This window comes from Galeopterus variegatus, unplaced genomic scaffold (assembly GCF_000696425.1).
Source record: "Galeopterus variegatus unplaced genomic scaffold, G_variegatus-3.0.2 Scaffold1175, whole genome shotgun sequence".
Lineage (NCBI taxonomy): Eukaryota > Metazoa > Chordata > Mammalia > Dermoptera > Cynocephalidae > Galeopterus > Galeopterus variegatus.
The window spans coordinates 417,983-441,664 of record NW_007727286.1 but is presented as its reverse complement, the minus strand read 5'-3'; the positions used below and the strand labels follow the sequence as shown (position 1 = coordinate 441,664).

Genomic DNA, 23,682 nt, shown 5'->3' with positions numbered 1-23,682 from the left:
ACAAAAAACAAAAAAGCTAAGGACTAGAGCCAATTACGGCCGCTAGAGTGAAGACGATTACCATTGAGAAAATCCTGACAGCAGCAAGCAAACAAAAAGGGTCAAGTCCTTTTCCTGTTTCCAGACTCGCAGTCTCCCTCTAGTGCCCCCTATTGGCAGAGCCTCGCATAGAGTTGGCTGACAAATGAGAAATAGGATTTGCACTGTCCCAGCCCGGACCTCATAGAACCCATCAGAGACAGGTAAATTTGGAGCTTAGAGACCTAATAACCAGACAGGCATCATCACATTTTAAAGTTTTGTCAGTAACTTTTTCAATATCAGTGCTTCAGAAGCAAATTAAATATGACATGGATTAATAGGATATTTTGATGACTTAATAGTTTTGCAAAACATATAGACTTGATTTCAGGTTGAACCGGGAGGTCTTTCTAAAAAAAAAAACAAAATACAACTTGCTACCAACTGACATTTTTTTAAAGTGCTTCTTCTGTGTCAAGCACTCTGCTCAGCAGGTTACGTAGTAGGCCATCTTAGTCTCCTTTTACAGATGGGGAAACCCGAAGCTTAGAGAAGTTAAGCAAGATGCTCAAGGTCACAGCTTCAAAGCAATGGTTTTTTAAAGTGCTTCTTCTGTGTCAAGCACTCTGCTCAGCAGGTTACGTAGTAGGCCATCTCAGTCTCCTTTTACAGATGGGGAAACCCGAAGCTTAGAGAAGTTAAGCAAGATGCTCAAGGTCACAGCTTCAAAGCAATGGAGATGGAAGTTTTATGAGCAGCCTGAGTTCTCAGCCACATCTCTGTACCACCTCCGCATTCCTTTACTGTGTAGGTGGCATGCCTTTACCCTTAGGAGGCTAGGACCTAGGAATGAAAACAACCCCAGACTCTTGCTAGAATCCTTTGCTCTCTCCTTGCTGCGGCATCACATGGTAAAGACTGCATTCTGACATGAGCTTTCAGCACTTCAGCAACCAAACACCTAACAGCAAGGGATGAAATGGACTCTCATCCCCAAATTTTGATCTCTAGCAAGCAATCAGAGCATCTTGGAATCTCAGAGCTGCAATAAAAGTCCTTACCAGATGTTCGAATCCCTTCTTTAACATTTCAATAAACAATTATTCAGCATCTGTTTGAACATCACACAAAGCAGCTCTTTCTATATTTTTAGATGGCTATAGTTACTAAACAGTTATCATTTACAGAGAGCTGGAATATATTACTGTACGACTTCTACCTGAAGCTTTGCAAATGCTTAAAGGCAGCTATCACATCACTCTTCCCGTGGTGTGTGGTGAGGTGTTCGTGTGCTTTTGGAGGTAGCAAATGTCTCAAATAATAAGGCAAAGTAGGTGAGCAAAGCTCAAATTTGTTATTGGGGAAGACACATATAAAGAAATTTTCTTGGTGGTTAAGAGCACAGCTTTTAAAATCAGACAGATCTGAGTTTAAATCCCAGCTCAATCACTTCCTAGTTATGACCACTTACTAGATGTTAAGTGACCTTGAGCAAGTAGTTTAGCCACATGGGGATGGTCGTACCTACCTGACAATGGTGGTGTGAGGATTCAATCAGCTCAGGCTTGTAGGTGCTTGCCTTGGCCACATAGCAGGTGTTCAGGAAATGAGATCTACACACTGTGTTGATGAAACACATGAATTTCACTTTGCATATAAAGTTACAAAAATGTCTCTTTATGATAGTGGTTGTCATTTAAAGGTCATTTTAATCCCATCCCAAAAGATCTATTTTAGGGTTATGTAATAGACTACTCTCTGGAAAACCTTAGTCCACTGAAAAAAACTTAGATATTTAGCATTTGGAGCCAGAAGAACTGAATACAAGATCTGGATTGGCCCCTTATTCTACGATTTTGAGTAATTGTCTGAGCTTTGGTTTCCTCATTTATAAAATGCATCCACATAGGAAACATGGTAAATGCCCACCACAAAATACTATGGAGCAATTAGAAGATCTGAAAACCATAGTTCTGAGTGAAAATACGGTTGTCGTAGAAGGAGAAATGTAACAATGTCATTTATGTAAAATCAAAACAACCACACGCAGCATATAACACCCATGCAGACAATAGACATCCAATGTGTGTAATGATTGTCTGAGAGGAAGAGAACGCAAGTGAGTTGGGAGATTAAAAAGGGATCAATAATAGAGACAGTGGAGGGGACTCAACACATTTAGAAATAAAAAGATAAATCATATGGAAACAAGGATGCTTTTGACCTTCCTCACAAGGTTATTCTGAGAGCTGATGAGATTATGCACATGAAAACAAAAGTTAATTTACTGTTTTTATTATGCTCTCCATATTGGACAAATGAACTGAACAGAGATAAAAATTCCCCACTGCTCTTCAGCAGGAAGCTGTCGCCAGGGCAGCCCCCAGGAAGCCCTGCCCAAGCTTCAGAGCCTGCCGGTGAGATGACATCAAAGCCCTTCTGCAGGAGGGTGGAAGGCTCCCCTCACTTCTGGAGACACCACTTGGTGGCACAGCAAAGGCAATACAGCCTCTTTCCATGGATCTGCTGCCAATGGCCCACTCGGGCCCTCGGAAGAAGAGACCCAGGCAGACGGGTACCTCGATGGCCTCCACTTCTCATGACATCAAATTTCAAGATTTGGTCCTCTTCATTTTGGAGAAGAAAATGGGTACCACCCGCAGAGCATTCCTCATGGAGCTGGCCCGAAGGAAAGGGTTCAGGGTTGACAATGAGCTCAGGTAGGATATCATGATCTCACTTTGTGAATATCAGGGGCTTTGTGAACAGCTTCTTTGGAACCCAAGGAACCTGTGTTTTCTTCCACAATATGGAAGAGGTGGTGCTCCCACTGGGAGAGCAGCAGGCCTGAAATCAAAGAAAAAAATTTGGGCCGATTAGTTAAGGGAAATGAGATGAGTAGGGACTGAATGCAATTATATATAATTTATATATATTAAAAACTAGGTGACACAAACAGATAAGATACATTTTGTGGGTTTTTGTTTTTTTGTTTTGTTTTTGCCTTTCACTATTATGAGATTAATTATCTAGGGATGACAAACAGAAACCTAGTTGGAAAGTTTAATGCTGAAGACATTAAATACTGAAGACATTACGGAAAAAACTACAGGAAACCTGCGTGAAAGGACATTTTGATTTTAAGAGTAGTCTTTGATATTTGAAAATAAAACTGACAAGCATTTCTTGATGAAGAAATGTCAGCTTTAACGTGTTGGGAAGACATATTTCAAAAACCAATAATGAGATATGTTAATTTTCATCATAATTCACATGACATTGACTTTTCATTTTTTCTTTCTTTCTTTTTTTTTTTTTTTTTTTTCCCTAAAATGCCCCATTCAGAAATTCCTGGGTTTTCCAGGGTCTTTCTCCCATCTGATTTCTCTTATACACAGTCTCCTTTTCTTCCTACCTGCCTCTTTTTTCTTTTTAACCTCCAACAGCTACCCTCAATCCTATTTCAATTTCCTAATATCTTTTCCACGAAATCCTAGATTTCGTCTAATTGTTGAGTCTGCCTAATCTTACAGATTTACAAAAAATGTTAGTGTTGGGGGTGGGGGTGGAGGGAGATTATACAGGGAAAGAGGCCAAAAAGCATAAATTTTTAAAAGAAATTTTAAAAGAGAAATGAAAAGCCTAGCAAGTATGGAACTGCTTTTCGTGGTAAAGAAACTTGGCAGAGAGGCAACAGCCAGATGGTAAAGGTACCACTTACACGGAAAGCCCTCTGTTGAAACGTCCAAGCTTCTTCTTGCAAGGGCCCCAGATGTAGTTACAGACATAGCAATGAGTACGTACATGATGGCTGAGGCAGGTACCAAGGGTGACAATGGGAGGCAAGTTCTTTTGTTGGCAGGGGAGCCGAAGAGGCAGCTCCGTGCCCCAGATGCCTGCTGCCAAGTACCAAGCCCAGCTGCTCAGGCAACAGAGGAAACTGGTGCACGGTAAGCAAACTGTTGCTTTGCATGTGACAGTGGCAAAGGTCCCAGGCCAGCAGCTCAGAAGACACATTAAACACTAATGTGCTCTATGGAGCAAAAATAAACCACAGGAAGTAGAAGTCCCAGCTCTTAAATGGAATTTCTGTGCATAGATATACAGACTTAGTTGGAAAGGAAAATAAAAATTATTGTAGGGGAAAATCTCCAGATAGGAAATCTACAAATCCTGGCTGTCTTTCCCAGCCATGTGCTGTGGGGCAACTTCCCCTCTTTCCTCCCTGATTTGAGTTTCCTGATAAATGGTCTAGTCTATCTGATGTGGTCACCAAATGAAATGATGGATGTCAATGTGCTCTGATGAATTAAAACAGTTACACAAATCTGAAGTGTGATTATGTTCTTGTTAATTAGCTGAATTCATTGACCTTTACAGTAAAACCCTAAGGAGAGGCTTCTCGTGATGAATTAAAACAGTTACACAAATCTGAAGTGTGATTATGTTCTTGTTAATTAGCTGAATCCATTGACCTTTACAGTAAAACCCTAAGGAGAGGCTTCTCGCTCCACAATATGAACTAGGTCAAATGAAACCAACAAATAGAACAAAGACAGGAAGGAAACCCATCAAAATGTTAAAAGTGTTTATTTTGGGTGGGGGGAGGCAAGGAGTAGTAGGGAGAGATTATGGCTGTTTTTATTTTCTGTGTTTTCCAAATTTTTTACAATAAGCATATACTTAAAAATGAAAATAACAAAGAAAGCTGGTTTTTAAAAGACAGGATACTTCTCACCAGTGAAGGCTATTCCTCTCCTAGCATATAAGATTCAAAGACAGAGGAATTAAGGAAAAGAAAAAGGAAAGAAAAATCCTCTGAAATCGGCATCAATTTCCATAGTTCCTAGCACATTTTTTGGCTGCCAGGAGGATTAAATTTGAGAAAAAACATGATTCCTGCTTTCCCTGGGCCCAAATATACAGATTAAGAAGCGGTGTGCCTCAATGAATTGACTGGAGCACTTTCATTCTCTAGCATATGTGCATCATATTTGGATGGGGCTTTATTAATATTTATGCTATATTGCAAAAGATATGCTATTCAATGTGCCATAGGAAACTGGTTCTTAAAACATAAATCAGGGGAGGTGTCAAGTCCCTTGAGGCATTTTTGCACAGTTACAAAAAGAATACCGAGTGACATTCCATTGCCAACATCTAAATTTTGAAAACAACATCTAAAATTTAGAGCTAATTCACAGGCTAGAATAGAATGATATTCTACTGCTTGTCACGTTCTTATTTCATCCTGGGCTCCAATACACTGAGCTATTTTAAAACTTTATTCTATCATCAACCCTTCTCTAAAACATATTAGCTAAGCTTATTCTTTGTGTCTTGACCCAAATCATTTTTTTTTTTTTTTGGCTTTTTTTGTGACTAGCTGGGTAGCAGTGTCCCCAGCTAAAAATTGGCATTCTTAATCCTAAAAAGGAAGGAAGAATGGGCATTGGGAGGGAAAAATTATTTCAAGGACAATTTTCCTCTCAACCAAAAGTATAAAAAAAGACAATGGATGGGTTATGATCACCACAAACATATACAGAGCATATGATATATGATATATATTTCAATATGATATACAAATACAGAGTTAACTGTTCAGGATCCCAGGAAACTAACTGTGTTATGTCAACAGCTTTCAAACAGAATGACGTCAGTAAGAAGAACACAAAACTGGTTTACACATGGGAGTTAACTCATCATTTCAATCTAAGCACGTTGTAGGCAGCAGGATGAAATAAATTCTTTCACAGAAGCTTACATGTGATATTTCTTTAGATAAAACATCCATTTCTTTTCTTTTTTTTTTTTTTGGCTTTTTTTTTGACCGGTAAGGGGATCGCAGCCCACCAGCCATCTCTATATAGGATCCGAACCCGCGGTGGGAGCGCTGCTGTGCACCCAAGCGCCACACTCTCCCAAGTGCACCACAGGGCCAGCCCTGACCCAAATCATTTTGAGGAAGAAAGAGCTGTGGCCAGAAAGGATGGTCCTCCATGCTCACATCACCTAGCAATTTAACGCTTGCTAATTTCCATTGTTGAAACAACTGGAAACCCACCAGATATACTATTGTCTTGCCTGGACCTCATAATTTATCTACAAAGGTACCATTTGAAGAAATTGTCATTGATGAAAGTAAGATACAGCATCATGCCATCACCAATAAATTGTTTTGTTAGTACCCAGTCTGTACAGTATTTGTTGGGTTCTGGACATACAAAATAGTAGAAGGCATGAGTCCTGTAAGCAAGGACTTCATAATCAGAAGGGAGAGTTAGGAATTGTACCTTTGCTATCACCTAAATTTTTAAAAAGCCATACCATATATTCTAAGTATGAACTAGTCTTCCTTTTTTTTTTTTTTTTTAACAAATTAGCATTTGCCTACCCAACGTTTTACTTTCAGCTTTCTTATATTATTTTGGCTTAGTTATATCTAACCTGGCTGCTTGTGCTTTCCATCTATTCACTATATAATATTGAAATGCGTCTTCTGCCTCACTTATTATCCTGAAGCTGTTGTCTCCAAAGTCCCTGGGAATCTTGTGATAGTAAAATCCATGGTTTTTCCACCTGAATGTTGACAAACTTTCTCCAAACTCTAGCATGGCCTCTAGTGGTTTAAGGCATGGCCCTAAGAGGGCCCCCTTTAAAACTCCTGCCTGAGAAAGCTCATCCTGCTAGGAGAATTTACTGTTTGTTTTAGCCAAAACCTGGCAGTGTGCAGATAAGCCCTTGAACCCCCTCTTGGAGCAGTTACTTTAGAAACTTGCAATTATAAATCCTTTCTCTGCCCCTTTGAGATGTAAATCTTCTAACCACCCAAAACTGCCTTCCAAGGACCTGAGAGCCTCTTGTCTCACTGAAATGCAAACATTCAGGGAGAGAATGTCACTTCAGTCTCTGTGGGAGGGTAATGGCCTGACTTCAGTGGACTCCTTGCCCTAACTTGTACCCAGAAGTTTACTTCTCCTCCAGATAAGCTCCAATTAACAAACCCAGATGGCCTAGTCACATGGATCAATCCCCTACGCCCCTCAGCGTCTTGCCCCTACACACCCCAGCCTTTAAAGTCTTCTTCCTTCTGTTGCCACGAAGTTGAGTTCAGTTCATGCTGAACCCTCTTCCCTTTTGCAATTGTTATCAGTGAATAAAACCGTCCTTACCACTTGAAGGGAAGCTTACTAGCCTTTAAAGTCTTCTTCCTTCTGTTGCCACGAAGTTGAGTTCAGTTCATGCTGAACCCTCGTCCCTTTTGCAATTGTTATCAGTGAATAAAACCGTCCTTACCACTTGAAGGGAAGCTTACCAGCTTTATCTTTGACAATGTTCTACCACTTCAAATTTGTGGTGTCTAAAATCAAAATATCCAAAGTCATTGTTTGCAAAGTAAACAGAACATCAGATGAATGAGATCAGTAACCTGCTCTAGGAAATAAGATGTCCAGCTGGCCCCTTCCAAGTCTAATGTCCAGCACATCTTCACTGGTTTTTCTCCCCTTTTTTTTCTCCCTCTTTCTCCGCTACCTTGAATGCCTTCTCCCTACTCCTGTCGGTGGGCTCCATTGCCTAGGGTGGGCTCCCCCAACCCTCCCTGGGCTTTGTTCTTCATGTCACCCCATTACCCCTCCCTGACTCCAGAAGACCTGTGTAGATTTCATCCGCAGACTCTAAAGGATTTTCTTATGCATAATCGTCTTCAGGAAATATTTGCTCAGAAAATGATTTATCTGGAGAATATGAAATGAACCCAAGGAAATTGTGTTTACCAAGAGTGATTTTTATAATTAAAACATTTTTTTCTACAATGCATGAGTATTACTTTTATAATCAGCAGCATAATAAAGACTTTATTTTTATAAATTCAACAGCAAGGAATGTAAACTGTAGTCTTGCTCTGGTCCAGATTTCTTTCTATTTCAAAATTGGTGGGCTTTAAAGTAGTGATAATTTTTATAATCTCATTTAAGGTGGCCAAAAAATTAAGGCAAAACTCTCTAAGTCATAAGTATTGCAGGGCTGAAAATAGAAACCTGTTTTTATTGGTGCTAGGAATAGTGTGAGATAAAACCAAATAAAATGACTTGATTTTTCTGTTTCAAGGATTCTGAAACAGATCTGTTGCTAAGGGAAATTGGCAAGAGGGTTTTAAAACTGCAAACAGCTCAGTTTAACTGTAAATGACTATTGAAAGTCATTGTTTACAAAATAATTCCTACAACAGATGGGAAGAATCAGGAATAACCTCTCCTGGGAAAGAAAACAGTTTTAAAGACAAAGATAAAAGTAGGTGACTATCCAATCAGCCTGGGAAAGTTAGGAGGTGGGGGGAGGGTGGGGGAGGAGGGTGTCTGTGTCCAAACAGGGAAGGATGACTGCCACTTTCTTCATGGAGGGTTTTCTAATTATACCAAGAGGCAGGACCAACTAAGAAAAGAAAGGCAGGAGGAGCAGGGAAACTGGGAACTGAGAAAAAAATTTCTGAACTGAGATTTGTGACTTAATCCCATAACCCAGGGCTTTCTGGATATGCGAGTGCCACGTTCATAATTCTTGTAACATCTTTTACCACATGTATTTATTATACACTTTAATGTGTTTCTTTTAATTGTCCCTAAATTGAATCATTAAAAGAAATTTACCTTTGCCCTAAGGAATAATATCCATAAAAACCATTGTCTAACATGCATCATTTAAAAATATAGATATTAATAAACACATAGGCTTTTTAAGTGCTCCATTGTGAACCCCCTACAGTGATCTCATGTACCGGCAGGGACAGGAGGACCACACTGGAAAACGTGGCTGTAATTAAGCTCAAAGGCCAGCATGGGGATCAAATCTAGGCTGGGAAGTTCAAGAGATCTTTTTCTATAGCGGTGTTTCTCAAAGTGCAGTTTTGGGGCCGTGGGATGGTTTTAAAATATGGTTGTTCCCCTGGAGAGGCTGGGACTATTTTTCTTTTCCTTGCCTCTGGGAAGGCTAGTGACTGCTTCAACCAATAGGGTACAGTGAAGTAACACTGTGTGACTTTTGAGGGTGGGTCATTTGAGGCCATGAGGCTCTGGCCTGCTCCCTAGAACACTTGCTCTGGGACTACAGAGCCTCATGTGAGAGGAGTTCCCTTTTAGAGAGACCATGTAAAGGTGCTCAGGTGAACAGTGAACGCTAAGCCCAGCCTCCAGCCATCTTTGCCAAGGTCCCAGGATGTGGAACCATACAGACCATCAGCACCTCACCAGCACCATACACTGCAGCAGGATCACCCAGCCAAGCCTGCCTGAATCCCTGACCCACAGAATTGTGAAATATAATAAAGTTGTTGCCTTTTTAAGCTATTAAATTTGGGATTGTTGGTTATGTATCAGTAGAGAGCTAGAACAAACCGATTATATCAGAATTACTAATGAAACTGGTCGAAATGCATATTCCTGGACCTCAGGTGCAACTTAGATGATCTGAATTCTGGTAATGGGGCTCAGGAATCTGAATTTTAACCGAGCTCCTTGGGTGGCTCTGGTGGACACTAGAGTTGGAGAGACATTGCTCTAGAGCAATTGATCAATTAATTCATTTATTCATTCTGCCAACATCTATTGACCATTACTATGAGTCTGGCCATGTGTTGAGTGCCAGGTATGGTTATAACCCAGCAACAATGCCACTGTCCTTGCCCTCAGGGACACCAAGGACCAAGCCAAGCATGTGACAGTCATCACTAGTTGAAAGAGACTCTGATTCTTCCTCCCTGTAGGAAGCTGAGGGACAAATCCTAGTTCAGAATTGCTATAATTGGTTCAAGACCTCCCAAACTTAGCAAGACATTAGTGACTGGTCATGGCAAAGAAACTAGGTGTACTTAAAGAATTGAATCCACTGATATTTCAGGAATAGTCATCTCAGCGGCATCTCGGGGTCTTTGGAAGAGGATGAAGGAGGCTACTGAGGGTTTCTTCACTTGACAAGGAAGCCCAGGCCTCCATCAGCAAGGCAGACACTACCTTAGCCCCATCCCAGATTTATTTGTCCTTGAAAATGACATTCATTTTTTCTCTAAGTAGAAAAGTGATGAAAGATAGTTCATGACAAAAAATGGGAAAAGTATCTCAAACAAAAAAATAAACCTCCCTCAGGGGTCTAACTACAGTCTGGTAGAACGTTAAGAGGTTGCTTGAATCAGGCACACCTGGGTTTGAATCTTGGTTTCATGTAACGTCTCTAGGTCTTGCATTTCTCATTGGAAATTATATTGCCCACCTCATAAAGCTGCTGTGAGGATTAAGTAAGAATATATACGTGTGTGTCTGCAGTTATATTTTTGCTAATGGTCTGAAGTATTTCTTTCTAGTCTTTTTCTTTTGTACATATCAGTACAGTTATCCCTTGGCATCCTCGGGGGACAGGTTCCAGGACTCCCTAAGATTCCAATATCTATGGATGCTCAAGTCCCTGATATAAAATGGTGTAGTATTTGCATATAATCTATGCACATCCTCCCATAGTCTTTAAATCATCTCTACATTACTTATAACACCTAATACAATGTAAATGTTATGTAAATAGTTGTTATGTTGTAGTTTTTTATTTGTATTATTTTTTATTGTTATATTGTGATTTTTTAATTTTTCTCCAAACATTTTCAATCCAGGATTGGTTGAATCCATGGAGCCTGGGGATACAGAGGGCCAACTGTATTTATAATAGTTGGTTGTTTTAAAGCAGCCCGCCCCACACACACACCAGGCATTCTGGCTGTCCCTGTCAGAGGCAAGGCTATGTCCAGAGGAATTCTAGGTGAGGAGACGTGGTGGTAGAGCAGGGTGGTAAGAGTGGATGGCCAGGGGCCCAGAGCCCAGAGAGCCCAATAGTCTCCCTGTGGCTTGTCCTTCTTAGCATGTTGCTATGGCATCTGTTCTTTCAGATTTTTGCTGTCCCTGTCAGAGGCAAGGCTATGTCCAGAGGAATTCTAGGTGAGGAGACGTGGTGGTAAAGCAGGGTGGTAAGAGTGGATGGCCAGGGGCCCAGAGCCCAGAGAGCCCAATAGCCTCCCTGTGGCTTGTCCTTCTTAGCATGTTGCTATGGCATCTGTTCTTTCAGATTTTTGGGGGACAGCTCTACATGTCATGCAGCATTACTGTAACCCATATGATATTGTATATAAGAGAGGAAACATAAATTCTATGTGGCAGCAGCAGGGGCAATGTGTCTAATAGCGTTATATAGGAAGTGTTATTCCGCTTATATTTCTGCCCTTTGGAGGAAATTGGTTTTCTTATTATCATGATACCCATCCAGATGTGATTTCTTCTGCAGAAAGGAGGGAAGTGAGCAGCTGCCTCCATGGCCACAGAACAAGCACAAAGTCACAGATTTTCAGCTCACAGATGGTCAAGAACACAGGCTGTGGATTAAAACAGACCTAGGATCAAATCCCTGCTCCACCAGTTATTAGATGGGTAGGATTTTTAATGTCTCTAAGGCACTCTCTTTCATTTTTGGATGGAGATGATAATACCTACCTCAAAGCATTATTGATAATTAAGTGAGGTAATACATGAAATGTGCCTACCTAGTATTTGGCACATAGAAATATTCCTATATTATTAATATTTTCAATATTGGAATGCTCAGAGTGAAAACCAGTGTACTAGCAAATAGACAAAGAGCTGCTATAGACACAGAAATAAGAAGTTGTCAGCAGAGCACACTGGAGGCAGCGAGTCTCCTTAGTAATACTGTTTGGTAAGGGCTCAGAACTGAAAGAGAACAAATGCACAGTCAGAGACTAAATTGTCTGCAAGGGGCCAATGACAACCCCAACACAAGGAAGCACATCGCAGCCCAGATCCATGGGGCCACATGGAGAGGATCAGCTGAACTCAGGCAGCACAGGAAGATGGAAAACAAGGACTGGTCCAAACAGAGGTTATTCTCTAAATCTGTATTTCTTAAATTATTTGTAGTGAAGGACAAGTTTTCAAAAACTTTGTTGCAGACCAACCAATGCCTCTATTAAAAAAAAACAGTAAAACTATTGCGGTGATATCAAATTACAATTAAAGTTTCTAAATGTTGACTTACAATTTTTGTACTTACCTTGTTGGGAACCAGGGACAAGCAGTACTGAACTCTGAGCAGGACTGGCTTAAGAGGTTTTGTTTGATTGATTTTTTTTTTGTGAGCTTGTTATTATTGTTGTTTTGTTTTGTTTTGCTTGCCAGTTGCTTAATGAGCAGGAATTGGAAATTTAAGTCAGTCTTCCTTCATATGATGTACAGCCTGCCAACCACAAATTTGCTTATATTAACTGAGAAATGCATGTGGTTCCCATTCAATAGTGTGAGCTCGGACATCCCAGGCCATCCCGGGGAATCCCAGCAGAAGAGGCAGTGGGGGGTGATAAGAGAGTGGAGGGATGGTGATGGCAATTGAGCCCCAGCCCTTCTCCCTCTGAGGTTTAGACAAAACCCTATTTATTATAATAATAATAGTAAATATTAATTTTTTTTTTTTTTCCTTTTTGTCTTTTTTACTGACCGGTAACGGGATCGCAACCCTCGGTGCTGCGCCCGCACCGCGCTCAGCCAGTGAGCGGGAACCAGTCTCCACTTGGGATCCGAACCCTCGTTGGGAGTGCCGCCGCGCTCTCAAGCGGCGCACTTCTCCAGTGCGCCACTGGGCCGGCCGGCTAATGCTGTTTTAATTTTTCTTGCATCTTGCAGTGATTCTGTCACCCACATTGTAGCAGAGAACAACTCAGGTTCAGACGTTCTGGAGTGGCTTCAGGTACAGAAAATAAGAGCCAGCTCGCAGCTAGAGCTCCTCGATGTCTCCTGGCTGATCGAATGTATGAGAGCAGGGAAACCGGTGGAGATGACAGGAAAACACCAGCTTGTCGTGAGTGTCATGGTTGTGATTTTCATTGCCCTTTGCATGATGGTTAAGAACATGACCGTTAGAATCAACAGACCTGGATAAACTCTAGATTCTCTCCTTGCTTCTGAGCTTCAGTTTCCTCCTCTACAATATGAGGTCACAATCATGCCTACCTCATGTGATGGTCATGAAGATTAGAATAACATACATGTAAAGCACTTATCACAGTGTCTGATACTCAGTAGGTACTGAATAAAAAATGGTAGCTATTTTTGTGAACATGTTTATACACAAATATTTCAAAATATTTAAGACTTGATGTTCGAGCAGCCAGAATAGTAGAGGGTTCCTGTTTTTGTTCTTACTATGATTATTCAGAAAGGAAAAAAAATAAGGTTAAGTTCTCAATTCCAAATCCTTGACGAACAGTGGTAGACCCTTGGGCAGAGGGCTTGGAGCGTAATTACATAAGTTCACAGAAAAGGAAAATGGTATTTAATTGGTGGTATTTTTTCATGTTTTTTCCTTTGATTTCAAAAGTAATACATGTTCATAATAGAAAATTAAAATATTAGAGATGTCTATAACATAAAATTTAAGTATCCTATAGTTTTATTCTTCTTCCAGAGACAACTGCCATCAAACTGCCTCCAATGTTTTTCTTCATACCTATCTATTGTTATTGCTATCAATTGTTATTAAAATGGATGCTTATGCATTTGTTTAGGTGAAAAGAGACTATTTAGCTAGTCCCAACCCAACATGTAAAGCAAAATTTCCCAAAGGCTGGTCACAACCTATTAATGGGTTGTGAAATCAATTTAGTGGGATATTGCTATGGTCCGAGTGTTTGCCCATGAAACCTAATAACCAAAGTGATGGTATTAGAAGGTGGGGCCTTGGGGAAGTGATAAGGTCGTGAGGCTCCACCCTGGGGAATGAGATTATAAAAGAGGCCCCAGAGAGCTATCTTCCTTTTTCCCATGTGAGGTCACATACAGGTGCCGTCTATGAGAAACGGGCCCTCACCAGACACCAAATCTGCTGGTGCCTGGATCTTACACAAGGGTACTTCAAAAAGTTTGTGGAAAAATAGGACAGAAAGATAATATGAGTCTTTCCACAAATTTTTTGAAGTACCCTCATACTTCCCCACCTTTAGAACTGTGAGCAATAAATTTCTGTTGTGTATAAAGTACCCAGTCTAAGGTATTTCATTATAACAGCTTGAAGGCACTAAGACAGACAAGCGTATCTACATCCATACCTATTTCTATTCTTATTTTGGGTCATAATCCAAAATGTATTTTTTTTGCTGGCCCGTGGCTCACTCGGGAGAGTGCGGTGCTGATAACACCAAGGCCCCGGGTTCGGATCCCATATAGGGATGGCCAGTTCGCTCACTGGCTGAGTGTGGTGCTGACAACACCAAGTCAAGGGTTAAGATCCCCTTACCGGTCATCTTTTTTAAAAAAAAAAAAAAAAGATAAAATGTATTTTTAACTCTGGATCACAGTCAAACAAGTTTGAAAGCCAGTGGATTAAAGTTCTCCACAAATAAAAACAAAATGGTGCAGCAAAACCACCCATGGAGGGCTAGGTACTACTTTAAGAATGGCTTTATCTTCTGTCTTCTCTAGACCTTAGTTTTCCACTGACACCACAACACTTGCTAATGCTGTTTTTTTTTTTTTTTCCTTTTTGTCTTTTTTACTGACCGGTAACGGGATCGCAACCCTCGGTGCTGCGCCCGCACCGCGCTCAGCCAGTGAGCGGGAACCAGTCTCCACTTGGGATCCGAACCCTCGTTGGGAGTGCCGCCGCGCTCTCAAGCGGCGCACTTCTCCAGTGCGCCACTGGGCCGGCCGGCTAATGCTGTTTTAATTTTTCTTGCATCTTGCAGTGATTCTGTCACCCACATTGTAGCAGAGAACAACTCAGGTTCAGACGTTCTGGAGTGGCTTCAGGTACAGAAAATAAGAGCCAGCTCGCAGCTAGAGCTCCTCGATGTCTCCTGGCTGATCGAATGTATGAGAGCAGGGAAACCGGTGGAGATGACAGGAAAACACCAGCTTGTCGTGAGTGTCATGGTTGTGATTTTCATTGCCCTTTGCATGATGGTTAAGAACATGACCGTTAGAATCAACAGACCTGGATAAACTCTAGATTCTCTCCTTGCTTCTGAGCTTCAGTTTCCTCCTCTACAATATGAGGTCACAATCATGCCTACCTCATGTGATGGTCATGAAGATTAGAATAACATACATGTAAAGCACTTATCACAGTGTCTGATACTCAGTAGGTACTGAATAAAAAATGGTAGCTATTTTTGTGAACATGTTTATACACAAATATTTCAAAATATTTAAGACTTGATGTTCGAGCAGCCAGAATAGTAGAGGGTTCCTGTTTTTGTTCTTACTATGATTATTCAGAAAGGAAAAAAAATAAGGTTAAGTTCTCAATTCCAAATCCTTGACGAACAGTGGTAGACCCTTGGGCAGAGGGCTTGGAGCGTAATTACATAAGTTCACAGAAAAGGAAAATGGTATTTAATTGGTGGTATTTTTTCATGTTTTTTCCTTTGATTTCAAAAGTAATACATGTTCATAATAGAAAATTAAAATATTAGAGATGTCTATAACATAAAATTTAAGTATCCTATAGTTTTATTCTTCTTCCAGAGACAACTGCCATCAAACTGCCTCCAATGTTTTTCTTCATACCTATCTATTGTTATTGCTATCAATTGTTATTAAAATGGATGCTTATGCATTTGTTTAGGTGAAAAGAGACTATTTAGCTAGTCCCAACCCAGGCCCCCAGAAGACTCTGCCACTTGCTGCACAGAAGATCTCGCCATATGCGTGTCAGAGAAGAACCACATTAAACAACTGTAACCACATGTTCACGGTAATGGGGCTTTTCAACAACACCCAGAGAAAATGAAAGGTTCGAAGCTTCTTTGCATGAATGTACAAGTTAAATTATTAATTTCTCTGAAAATATAGGGAATTTTCCCCAAAGCTACCCATCCCCTTACCCTTATCTCTGGTCCTTCTTTCTGTCCAGAATGGGTCTGCTTCTTTCATGGAAGTGGACAAATACATTTGGATTATATTCTTTAGAGATGGTAGATTACTATTTATTGAGAGTGGTCATTTACGGGCACAACACTGATCAAAAGCAAATGTTCTGAAAAATTAAATATGGTCATTAGTCCAAAATGTAGAAAGAACAAATAGAAATGGCAATAATGCATCAACAGCTTTTGCTGGGAAACCACAAGACAGAGAGTCAGCAGACCTGGATTCTAGTCTCTCTGATATTAACTAGCTTAGGCAAGTCACTTCCTCTCACTGAGCCTCAGTTTCCTCACCCATTCAATAAGAAATTAGCTAATTCATCTCTAAAGCCCTACCCAACCCTGAAGTTTGATAACTGTGTTTCAAATGTCCCTAACAAGCCCACAATTGCTTGTCCCCTAGTTAGGGGTCAGCTGGATAAAACATGCCGTAGTATATCACATAAAAAGCTTCTCATTTCTAGACTTCCAGCCCCACGTGTGCGAGGAAGACCAGGAAATTGTAGCTACTGGGCTTGCTGAGTGTGATGTCACACAGCTGCAGCTGCTTCCTCCTCTCCTAGAGATACAAACAGGCACTCCCTTAAATGACCCTGGCCTTGGGTCTGTGTGACCTCTGATTACAGCCATTCATTCAACAAGCCTCTGTTAGGTGTTGACTGTGTTTCAAGTATATGCTAACAAACGGGGATGCCCAGTGATCAAGGCCGAACCCTGGCCACAGGCTTGTGGGGAAGATAGCAAAGAGGGAAGGATCGTGCTGAGTCATGACTAGCAGGATGCAGTGAGCACCAGATCATTTCTTGGTTAAGTCATTCATGAATATCTAACGGCTGCATCTTTTCATTTCAACCCCATTCAATCCCACAAGGGAGGGCTGCAAAGGTACAGGAGACCCCATCTTGACTCTGGCTGAGGGGCTCAAAAACAGACCTTTTGCTTATCTGGTTGTATTCTTCAGGATGCCTTTGAGATACTGGCTGAAAATTATGAGTTTAGAGAAAATGAAGACTCCTATCTGGCATTTAAGAGAGCAGCTTCTGTACTGAAATCTCTGCCATTCACAATCATCAGCATGAGGGACACAGAAGGAATTCCCTGCCTGGGGGACAATGTGAAGTGTGTCATAGAGGTAAGGGTGAAATGGGATTTGTTCCACCTCCTAATAGGTAGGTAGTGAGAGAGAGAGAGAGAAGCGCAGATAACAGATTTTCTTGTCAATTATGTAGATGTGGTATTCATGACTTATTTGCCTCTCTCTCTCCCCGCCCCCGTCATGTCGGTGTGGGTGTGTATATCTCTCTATCAAGACATATATAGATGTATGTAGACATAGGTATACAGAGAGAGATAGATGCAATATGTATAATTCATGCCCCAATTTATCACAGGCGGAGCTGCATGGGGCCAGCTAGCAGAACTCTCCCTTATTGTTATTAATCATAGTGAAAAACTCAAGGGACCTAAAAGCTTGATAGCAGGGGAATGATGTAACTTCAAACACAGGCTATGTGGAGAACCTCAGCTCCACTCAGGGGACATCATCTCCAGAACAGTGCTGGGTATGACATGTGGTGGCTCTGATTCTGCATCTCCACCTGCGTGTTCCAGGAAGAGAGCCAAGGGCAGTGTTTATTTATTTAATGATATTTAAGGATTCCCCAGCAAGGCAAGGTGGTTATCCGGCAGTGAGTATCAGTATAGTCAAGAGGAAGGTGAATTATTCAAGGAAAATGATCCCAAATCCACTCAGAGGAGGGTGGGCTCTGAGCCAAACATCAAAAAGGCTGGAACGTGCATTAGCTTTTCAGTGAGTCCAAAATTAACCTGCTCAGTAGAAAAGTCTTCTCATTTCAGCAAGTTTGCATCCATTGAAAAGAAAAATATCACACATATTTGGGCATACTTTTTTCAGCGAACATTTTGGTGTGAGGTTCTATACATTTGGACCCTAATTGTTCTGTATCTTTGTCCCTTTCAGCAAGTTTGCATCCATTGAAAAGAAAAATATCACACATATTTGGGCATACTTTTTTCAGTGAACATTTTGGTGTGAGGTTCTATACATTTGGACCCTAATTGTTCTGTATCTTTGTCCCTGAAGATTATAAAGTTGTCTTTGTATATACGATGAGCTAACATTTTCAAGATTACAGGGAAATGTCTTGTTTTCTCCTTATCAGCTAGGGAAACATGCTGCATGCAACAGCTATGCATTTTATGAGAATCAAGCTACTAGATCCACGAATTTGAGAGTCTCAGATTGTGATTGCACAACATCATTAATTTAAAATATTTTTCAACTGTTCATGTAGGAAATCATTGAAGATGGAGAAAGTTCTGAAGTTAAAAATGTGTTAAATGATGAACGATATCAGTCCTTCAAGGTAAGTGATTTTACATATATTTATTGAAAATGGTTAGGCCTAAAACGTGGCTCTGAGAGGAGCGCAACCTTGGAGCGTAAATAGACTGGGGTTTAAGTCCGGCTCTGCATTTATCAGCTGTGTAATGGTGGAGAATTTATATAACCTACGTGTGAAAAAAAAAAAAAAAAAAAAAAAAAAAAAAAAAAAAAAAAAAAGAAAATGGTTAGGCCTAAAACGTGGCTCTGAGAGGAGTGCAGCCTTGGAGTGTAAATAGACTGGGGTTTAAGTCTGGCTCTGCATTTATCACCTGTGTAATGGTGGAGAATTTATATAACCTACGTGTGAGTTTATATAACCTACGTCCCTCTCTAAAATGTGAGGGAAGATATGCAGAGTATGATCACGTGCAAGAGACTTTAGGCAAATGGGAGAGCCTGATCGGGATAAGGTATCATGCATCAAAAGCACAGGCAATCCATCAATTAGGTGGTACATGAGCCCTACACAGATGCTTGAGCCTTTCCCTCTCTTGTTTCATTTTGTACAATAACACATGTCTCAAAAGAACTCACCTGAAACAAAAATGCCTCTGGAAAATTACTATCTCCCATCTGCTTGTCATATTCAGGAGAAACTGGGTCAGAGATTTGCTTATACTTTTTTTTCATTGCCTGAGACCTTCTAAAGTACCACTTCATTGTCATAATGATTATTTAAGAAACTAATGGCATGCCTTTCCCTCCGTGTCAGCTCTTTACTTCCGTATTTGGAGTGGGGTTGAAGACATCTGAGAGATGGTTCAGGATGGGTTTCAGAACTCTGAGTACAATAAGGTCGGACAAAAGCCTGAAATTTACACGAATGCAGAAAGCAGGTAAACTGTGTCTCCTAAAAATCATTGCTGCTATGGGCTGTGGTAGAGATCTGAGTCAGTTATACATCAACTCCAATCTGGGTGAGTTAGGACACTTTTTTGGTGTCTGTTGAGGCTTGGTTCCAAATCCTGGCTCCAGTGCTTTCCAGCTGTGTGATTTTGAGCAAATTAGTTAAAAATCTTTAGGCTTAGTTACTTCATCTGTAAAAGGGAGATAACATTACTACTTATTTTCTGAATAAATCAAAGAATTCAGGCAAAGCCCTTAGCACTGTGTCTGGCACAGAGTAAAGGTGCTCTTCATGGTGGCTGTTATTATTCCTTCATGCAGATGTTAGACTAGGTTGCACTGGGGATTTGGTTCTTACTTACTCTACTAGACATTTGGACGTTGGCTGTCTCCCTGAGTAAGAGACATGGGTGAGGAGTCAAAAATAGAAGGAAGTCAACATGGAAGATTGGGGAGTAAAGACACTTGACACTTGAACAAACTAGAGTTGTTGACTGGCACAGATGTGAGTGTGCTTTAGAAACTGTAAAACACCAGGAAAATAGGAGGGAAATGGTAGAAGTCTAGATACAGGGTTGATTTACCCAACTAGGACTCAAACCTGAGAAGAGAAGACTGTGGGGAGACACAAAGCTGTTATTACCCATCTGAAAGCCTGGCAGGGCTTCCCAGAGCTTGAAGGTGGCTTGATCACTTCCATTTATGGAGGGTCCCTGAAAATTTTTTAAAAATAAAAATTGCCAATACATTGGGTCAAAAAAAAAATTGTGTGTGTTTTAAATGTTTACTTTCAACATGCAATAGAAATACAATATAATTATTATTTGAAAGGGAGTCACAGTCACAGTCCCCAGAAATATGGCTTTTGGAGTTACAGAGAATGATGAAATCACCAAAATTTTTAGTGGTATGTAAGTAAGGGACTTTTTTACCAGAGGAGGCCAGGAAAAAAAAATGTAAACAGCTGTCTTGTGTTTAAGTGATGACAGAAACAACAGCAACAACAAAACAGGCAAGAGGAGAGGAAGCAAATAAGATTGTGGTGGGTCCCATCTTACTACAGAAGACCCCTTATTCGTCCTTTGTAAAGTTGCTAACTTCTGAAAGATGGCTAAGAAGCAGGCTACGCACAGAAAATAAAAGTCGGGATGCCACGCAGAAAATAAGTCTAAGAGAAAAAAGACTCTTCTTAAATTTATATTTTGGGCTCCTAAAATTGCACATTTAATAAGCATGATTTATACCAGCTCTAGAGATGCCATTAAAAAGAAATTTACATAAATGTTAAATATAAACGGCAAGTAAATGGTTGGGATGACAGTAAAGACTCTCAACACTTAGAAACTGGGAGGCAGTGTAGTGTTTCACCCGTCAAATGATGTCAAGTGCTCTCAGGATCTAAGGAGCTTCCAATTCCCTAGTTTCATAAACTGGATTTTTCCTCTTCCCATTGGGCAACTCCAACCCAGTGAATGAAGCAGCTATTACTCATTTAATCTATCATGATTACCATCAGAGTATTTAATGCTTTAGGTTCTATGTAGAAATCAAGGAATGCCTTCCCATCATTCTTATACCCCCCAAAAACTTGTCATATGCAAGAAGCATGACAATGAACAGAATTGGTAGTGGGACTATCTTAGAATACTGCAAAGGGTAAGCTAATTGAATATGCTGAAAGTATGATTCATGGGTCAGATGGAAAATCTTATCCAGTTTTATTTATAATTGTAGTTGATCACAGTTCCCTGAGGCCTGAGCATTCACATGCCACATTTGTCTTGAAAAGTCAGGTTTTTGTAATAAGTTACCTGCCCTGCCATACCCAAAAGGAAAGCCAATTAGATTGCTTTCATGCATATCAACAAATCATTATAGTACCTCCATGTTCTTTCCTGATATCTGCACATTTTCCTAAAGAAATAGTTATTAACCATGACTTTTGGTTTATGTACTCAGCACTGAATAAGCATAAGAGTTTTACAGTCATTAAGTGAATTGTACTTTGAATATCAGTCATGATAACAACGTCTGCATTAGAGCCTAATGGAACACTGATTTTTAGATCAAACTCTCCACATTCACAAAAATGCCCATGTTGCAAAAGAAAATGTGACTTCTTACAAATAAAGGAGAGAGAGAGAGAGAGAGAGAGAGAGAAACAATACTGACATAAAGAGAGTAGTGTTCCACAAGCAGTGTGGATTGGCATTGGACACGATTTATAGGTGTATTCACTGCCTTGGGGTGAGAAACAAGGACCAATAGGTTTACTCTGTGTTATTTCAGAGGGCCAGTGGTGGGTCAGACTGCAGGGAAGTAGACTTAGGCTTATCAAAAGAAAGAACTGCCCAGACAGAGTTTACAGTTAGGAAATGGGCTGCTTCCGGAGGTATCAGAGCTCCCTGTTGTTAGAAAGATTGAAGCAGAATTCTTGGGGATCCTAGAAAGGAGAGCAGTGTCTTGTATTATAGCATAATTAGATGTCCCCCAGGCTCTGTGGCTCTCCCCACCCAGTGCATCTCCCTCCAATCCTTCATCCCGTTTCTCAGGGATAAACCTCCAATTTCCTTTACTCCTTCCTCCCCCTACACAGCTCAGTGGAAGTAACCGAGTCATTAACTCTTCATCAGAAGGACTCTGTCTGAGTTTTCATTTATTGGTGGTGGTCACGCCAAAACCACCCGAGACATTTTCTACCTTGCTTCAGACACAAATCTACTCTCTTCCTATTCTTGACTTTAATTTTTTAATCAATCCATCACCTTCCAACTCTAAATCTTCCCATCCCAAATCTTTATGCATTACCTTTTTAAATCGTAGGGCATAGCTTACTGATCAAGAAGGCTGGTTCTCCTGTCAGAAATCAGATTTGAACAATTTGGATTCCAGAAGGATATGTGATATTGTCTCTTTCTTAGTCAGGAAATTGTAAGGCTCTCAATCAGAAAGCAACAAGCCATCGTTACCATGAAAAATTCACAACCAAATGAATTATATGGACTACTATTTTGTCTCTATGGAAACAGAATTTGGTATTGGTTCCTGTGGCCTTGTCAGTCCTATCTTGGGGCAGAATCCCCTCCCACTGAGGGTGGGTTGTCTCACATGGGTGTCACTCTCTCCATTAACCTGTCAAATGGTCCCTCAGGATTCCTCTATTATGAAGACCTTGTCAGCTGTGTGACCAGGGCAGAGGCAGAGGCGGTCAGCGTGCTGGTTAAAGAGGCTGTCTGGGCTTTTCTTCCTGATGCCTTAGTCACCATGACAGGAGGTTTCCGGAGGTAAATAATGCAGGCTGCTTGGCCTCCCCTGCTTTAACACTGTCAGTGGCTCCCTGTCACATACAGGCTTCTGAAACAGCACAAAAGGCCTTTTGGGATCTGGTGCCAGCCCCTCTCTGCAGCTTTCTCTCCTGTCCCTCATGTTTCATTTCCACAACCTCAAATGGCTTGTCATTCCCTGCATACACAGAGCTTTTTCTTGTCTCTGTGACTTTGCTCAGTTGGACTTTTCTGTTTGGACTGCAGTTCCTCAAATTGTCACCCAGCTGACATCTCTTCATCCTTTAAGACTCAATTTAGATGCCACCTCCTCCGGAAAGCCTTCCTTGATTGCCTCTTCCTCCAGGCTGGGCTAGAGACCCTCTTCCGTGCTCCCCAGACACCTGCCAAGCACTTGTTGCACAGCATTACAATCATCGTTCCTGCATGTGCTCTTCCCACTAAGCTTTTAGAGCTTAGTGCTCAGCGAGACCAGAGCATGATGCCTGGCACACAAGAGGTGCTTGAGAAATCTTGGTTGAATGAATGAAGGAAGGAACTCTTCACAGAGATGTGTGCAGCTGTTGGGTATTGTCATCGTTCCTGCATGTGCTCTTCCCACTAAGCTTTTAGAGCTTAGTGCTCAGCGAGACCAGGGCATGATGCCTGGCACACAAGAGGTGCTCGAGAAATCTTGGTTGAATGAATGAAGGAAGGAACTCTTCACAGAGATGTGTGCAGCTGTTGGGTATTGAGGCCTCCATTGCAGAAAGGGATTCTTTCCCTCCCACTCTCTCCTCCACCTCTCCCCCTGGCCCTCCTATCTGCTGGCCATTGGCTGTTCTGACAAGCCAGGTATGGGGCAAGGGAGAGAGTGCGAGAAGATCGAACCTAAGAAAATGCCCTTAGTCTATGTCATAATTCTAAGAGTGTTACATTATATTATGTGAATACAGTTCTTGGTTTGCTTGTCGTCAAACTCGTCTCCGTGTGTGTGCATGCATGTGCGTGCATGTGGGAATGTGTGTGTGTATGAGAAATAATCTTCTTTGTTATCTTTTGCTCACATGTACATAATCATATACATACTATATATGACTTTTTTTTTTTTTCCTTTTTGTCTTTTTTCATGTCCGGCAATGGATCGCAACCCTCAGTGTCGCGCCCGTACCGGA

The 23,682-nt window shown here is 41.0% G+C and overlaps 1 protein-coding gene across 1 annotated transcript in view; it reads left to right on the top strand.

The window, feature by feature from the left end:
- Positions 1–2,444: 2,444 nt before the first annotated feature.
- The window catches only part of DNTT (DNA nucleotidylexotransferase), a 30,856-nt gene continuing 9,618 nt past the window's right edge, over positions 2,445–23,682 (top strand). The window contains exons 1-8 of the mRNA XM_008575368.1: positions 2,445–2,741; positions 12,753–12,927; positions 15,691–15,819; positions 16,953–17,123; positions 18,307–18,378; positions 19,111–19,234; positions 22,396–22,528; positions 23,359–23,362. Of these exons, the coding sequence (XP_008573590.1) occupies positions 2,539–2,741; positions 12,753–12,927; positions 15,691–15,819; positions 16,953–17,123; positions 18,307–18,378; positions 19,111–19,234; positions 22,396–22,528; positions 23,359–23,362 (1,011 nt within the window). The 5' untranslated portion in view covers positions 2,445–2,538. The remainder of the gene's footprint in view (positions 2,742–12,752; positions 12,928–15,690; positions 15,820–16,952; positions 17,124–18,306; positions 18,379–19,110; positions 19,235–22,395; positions 22,529–23,358; positions 23,363–23,682) is intronic.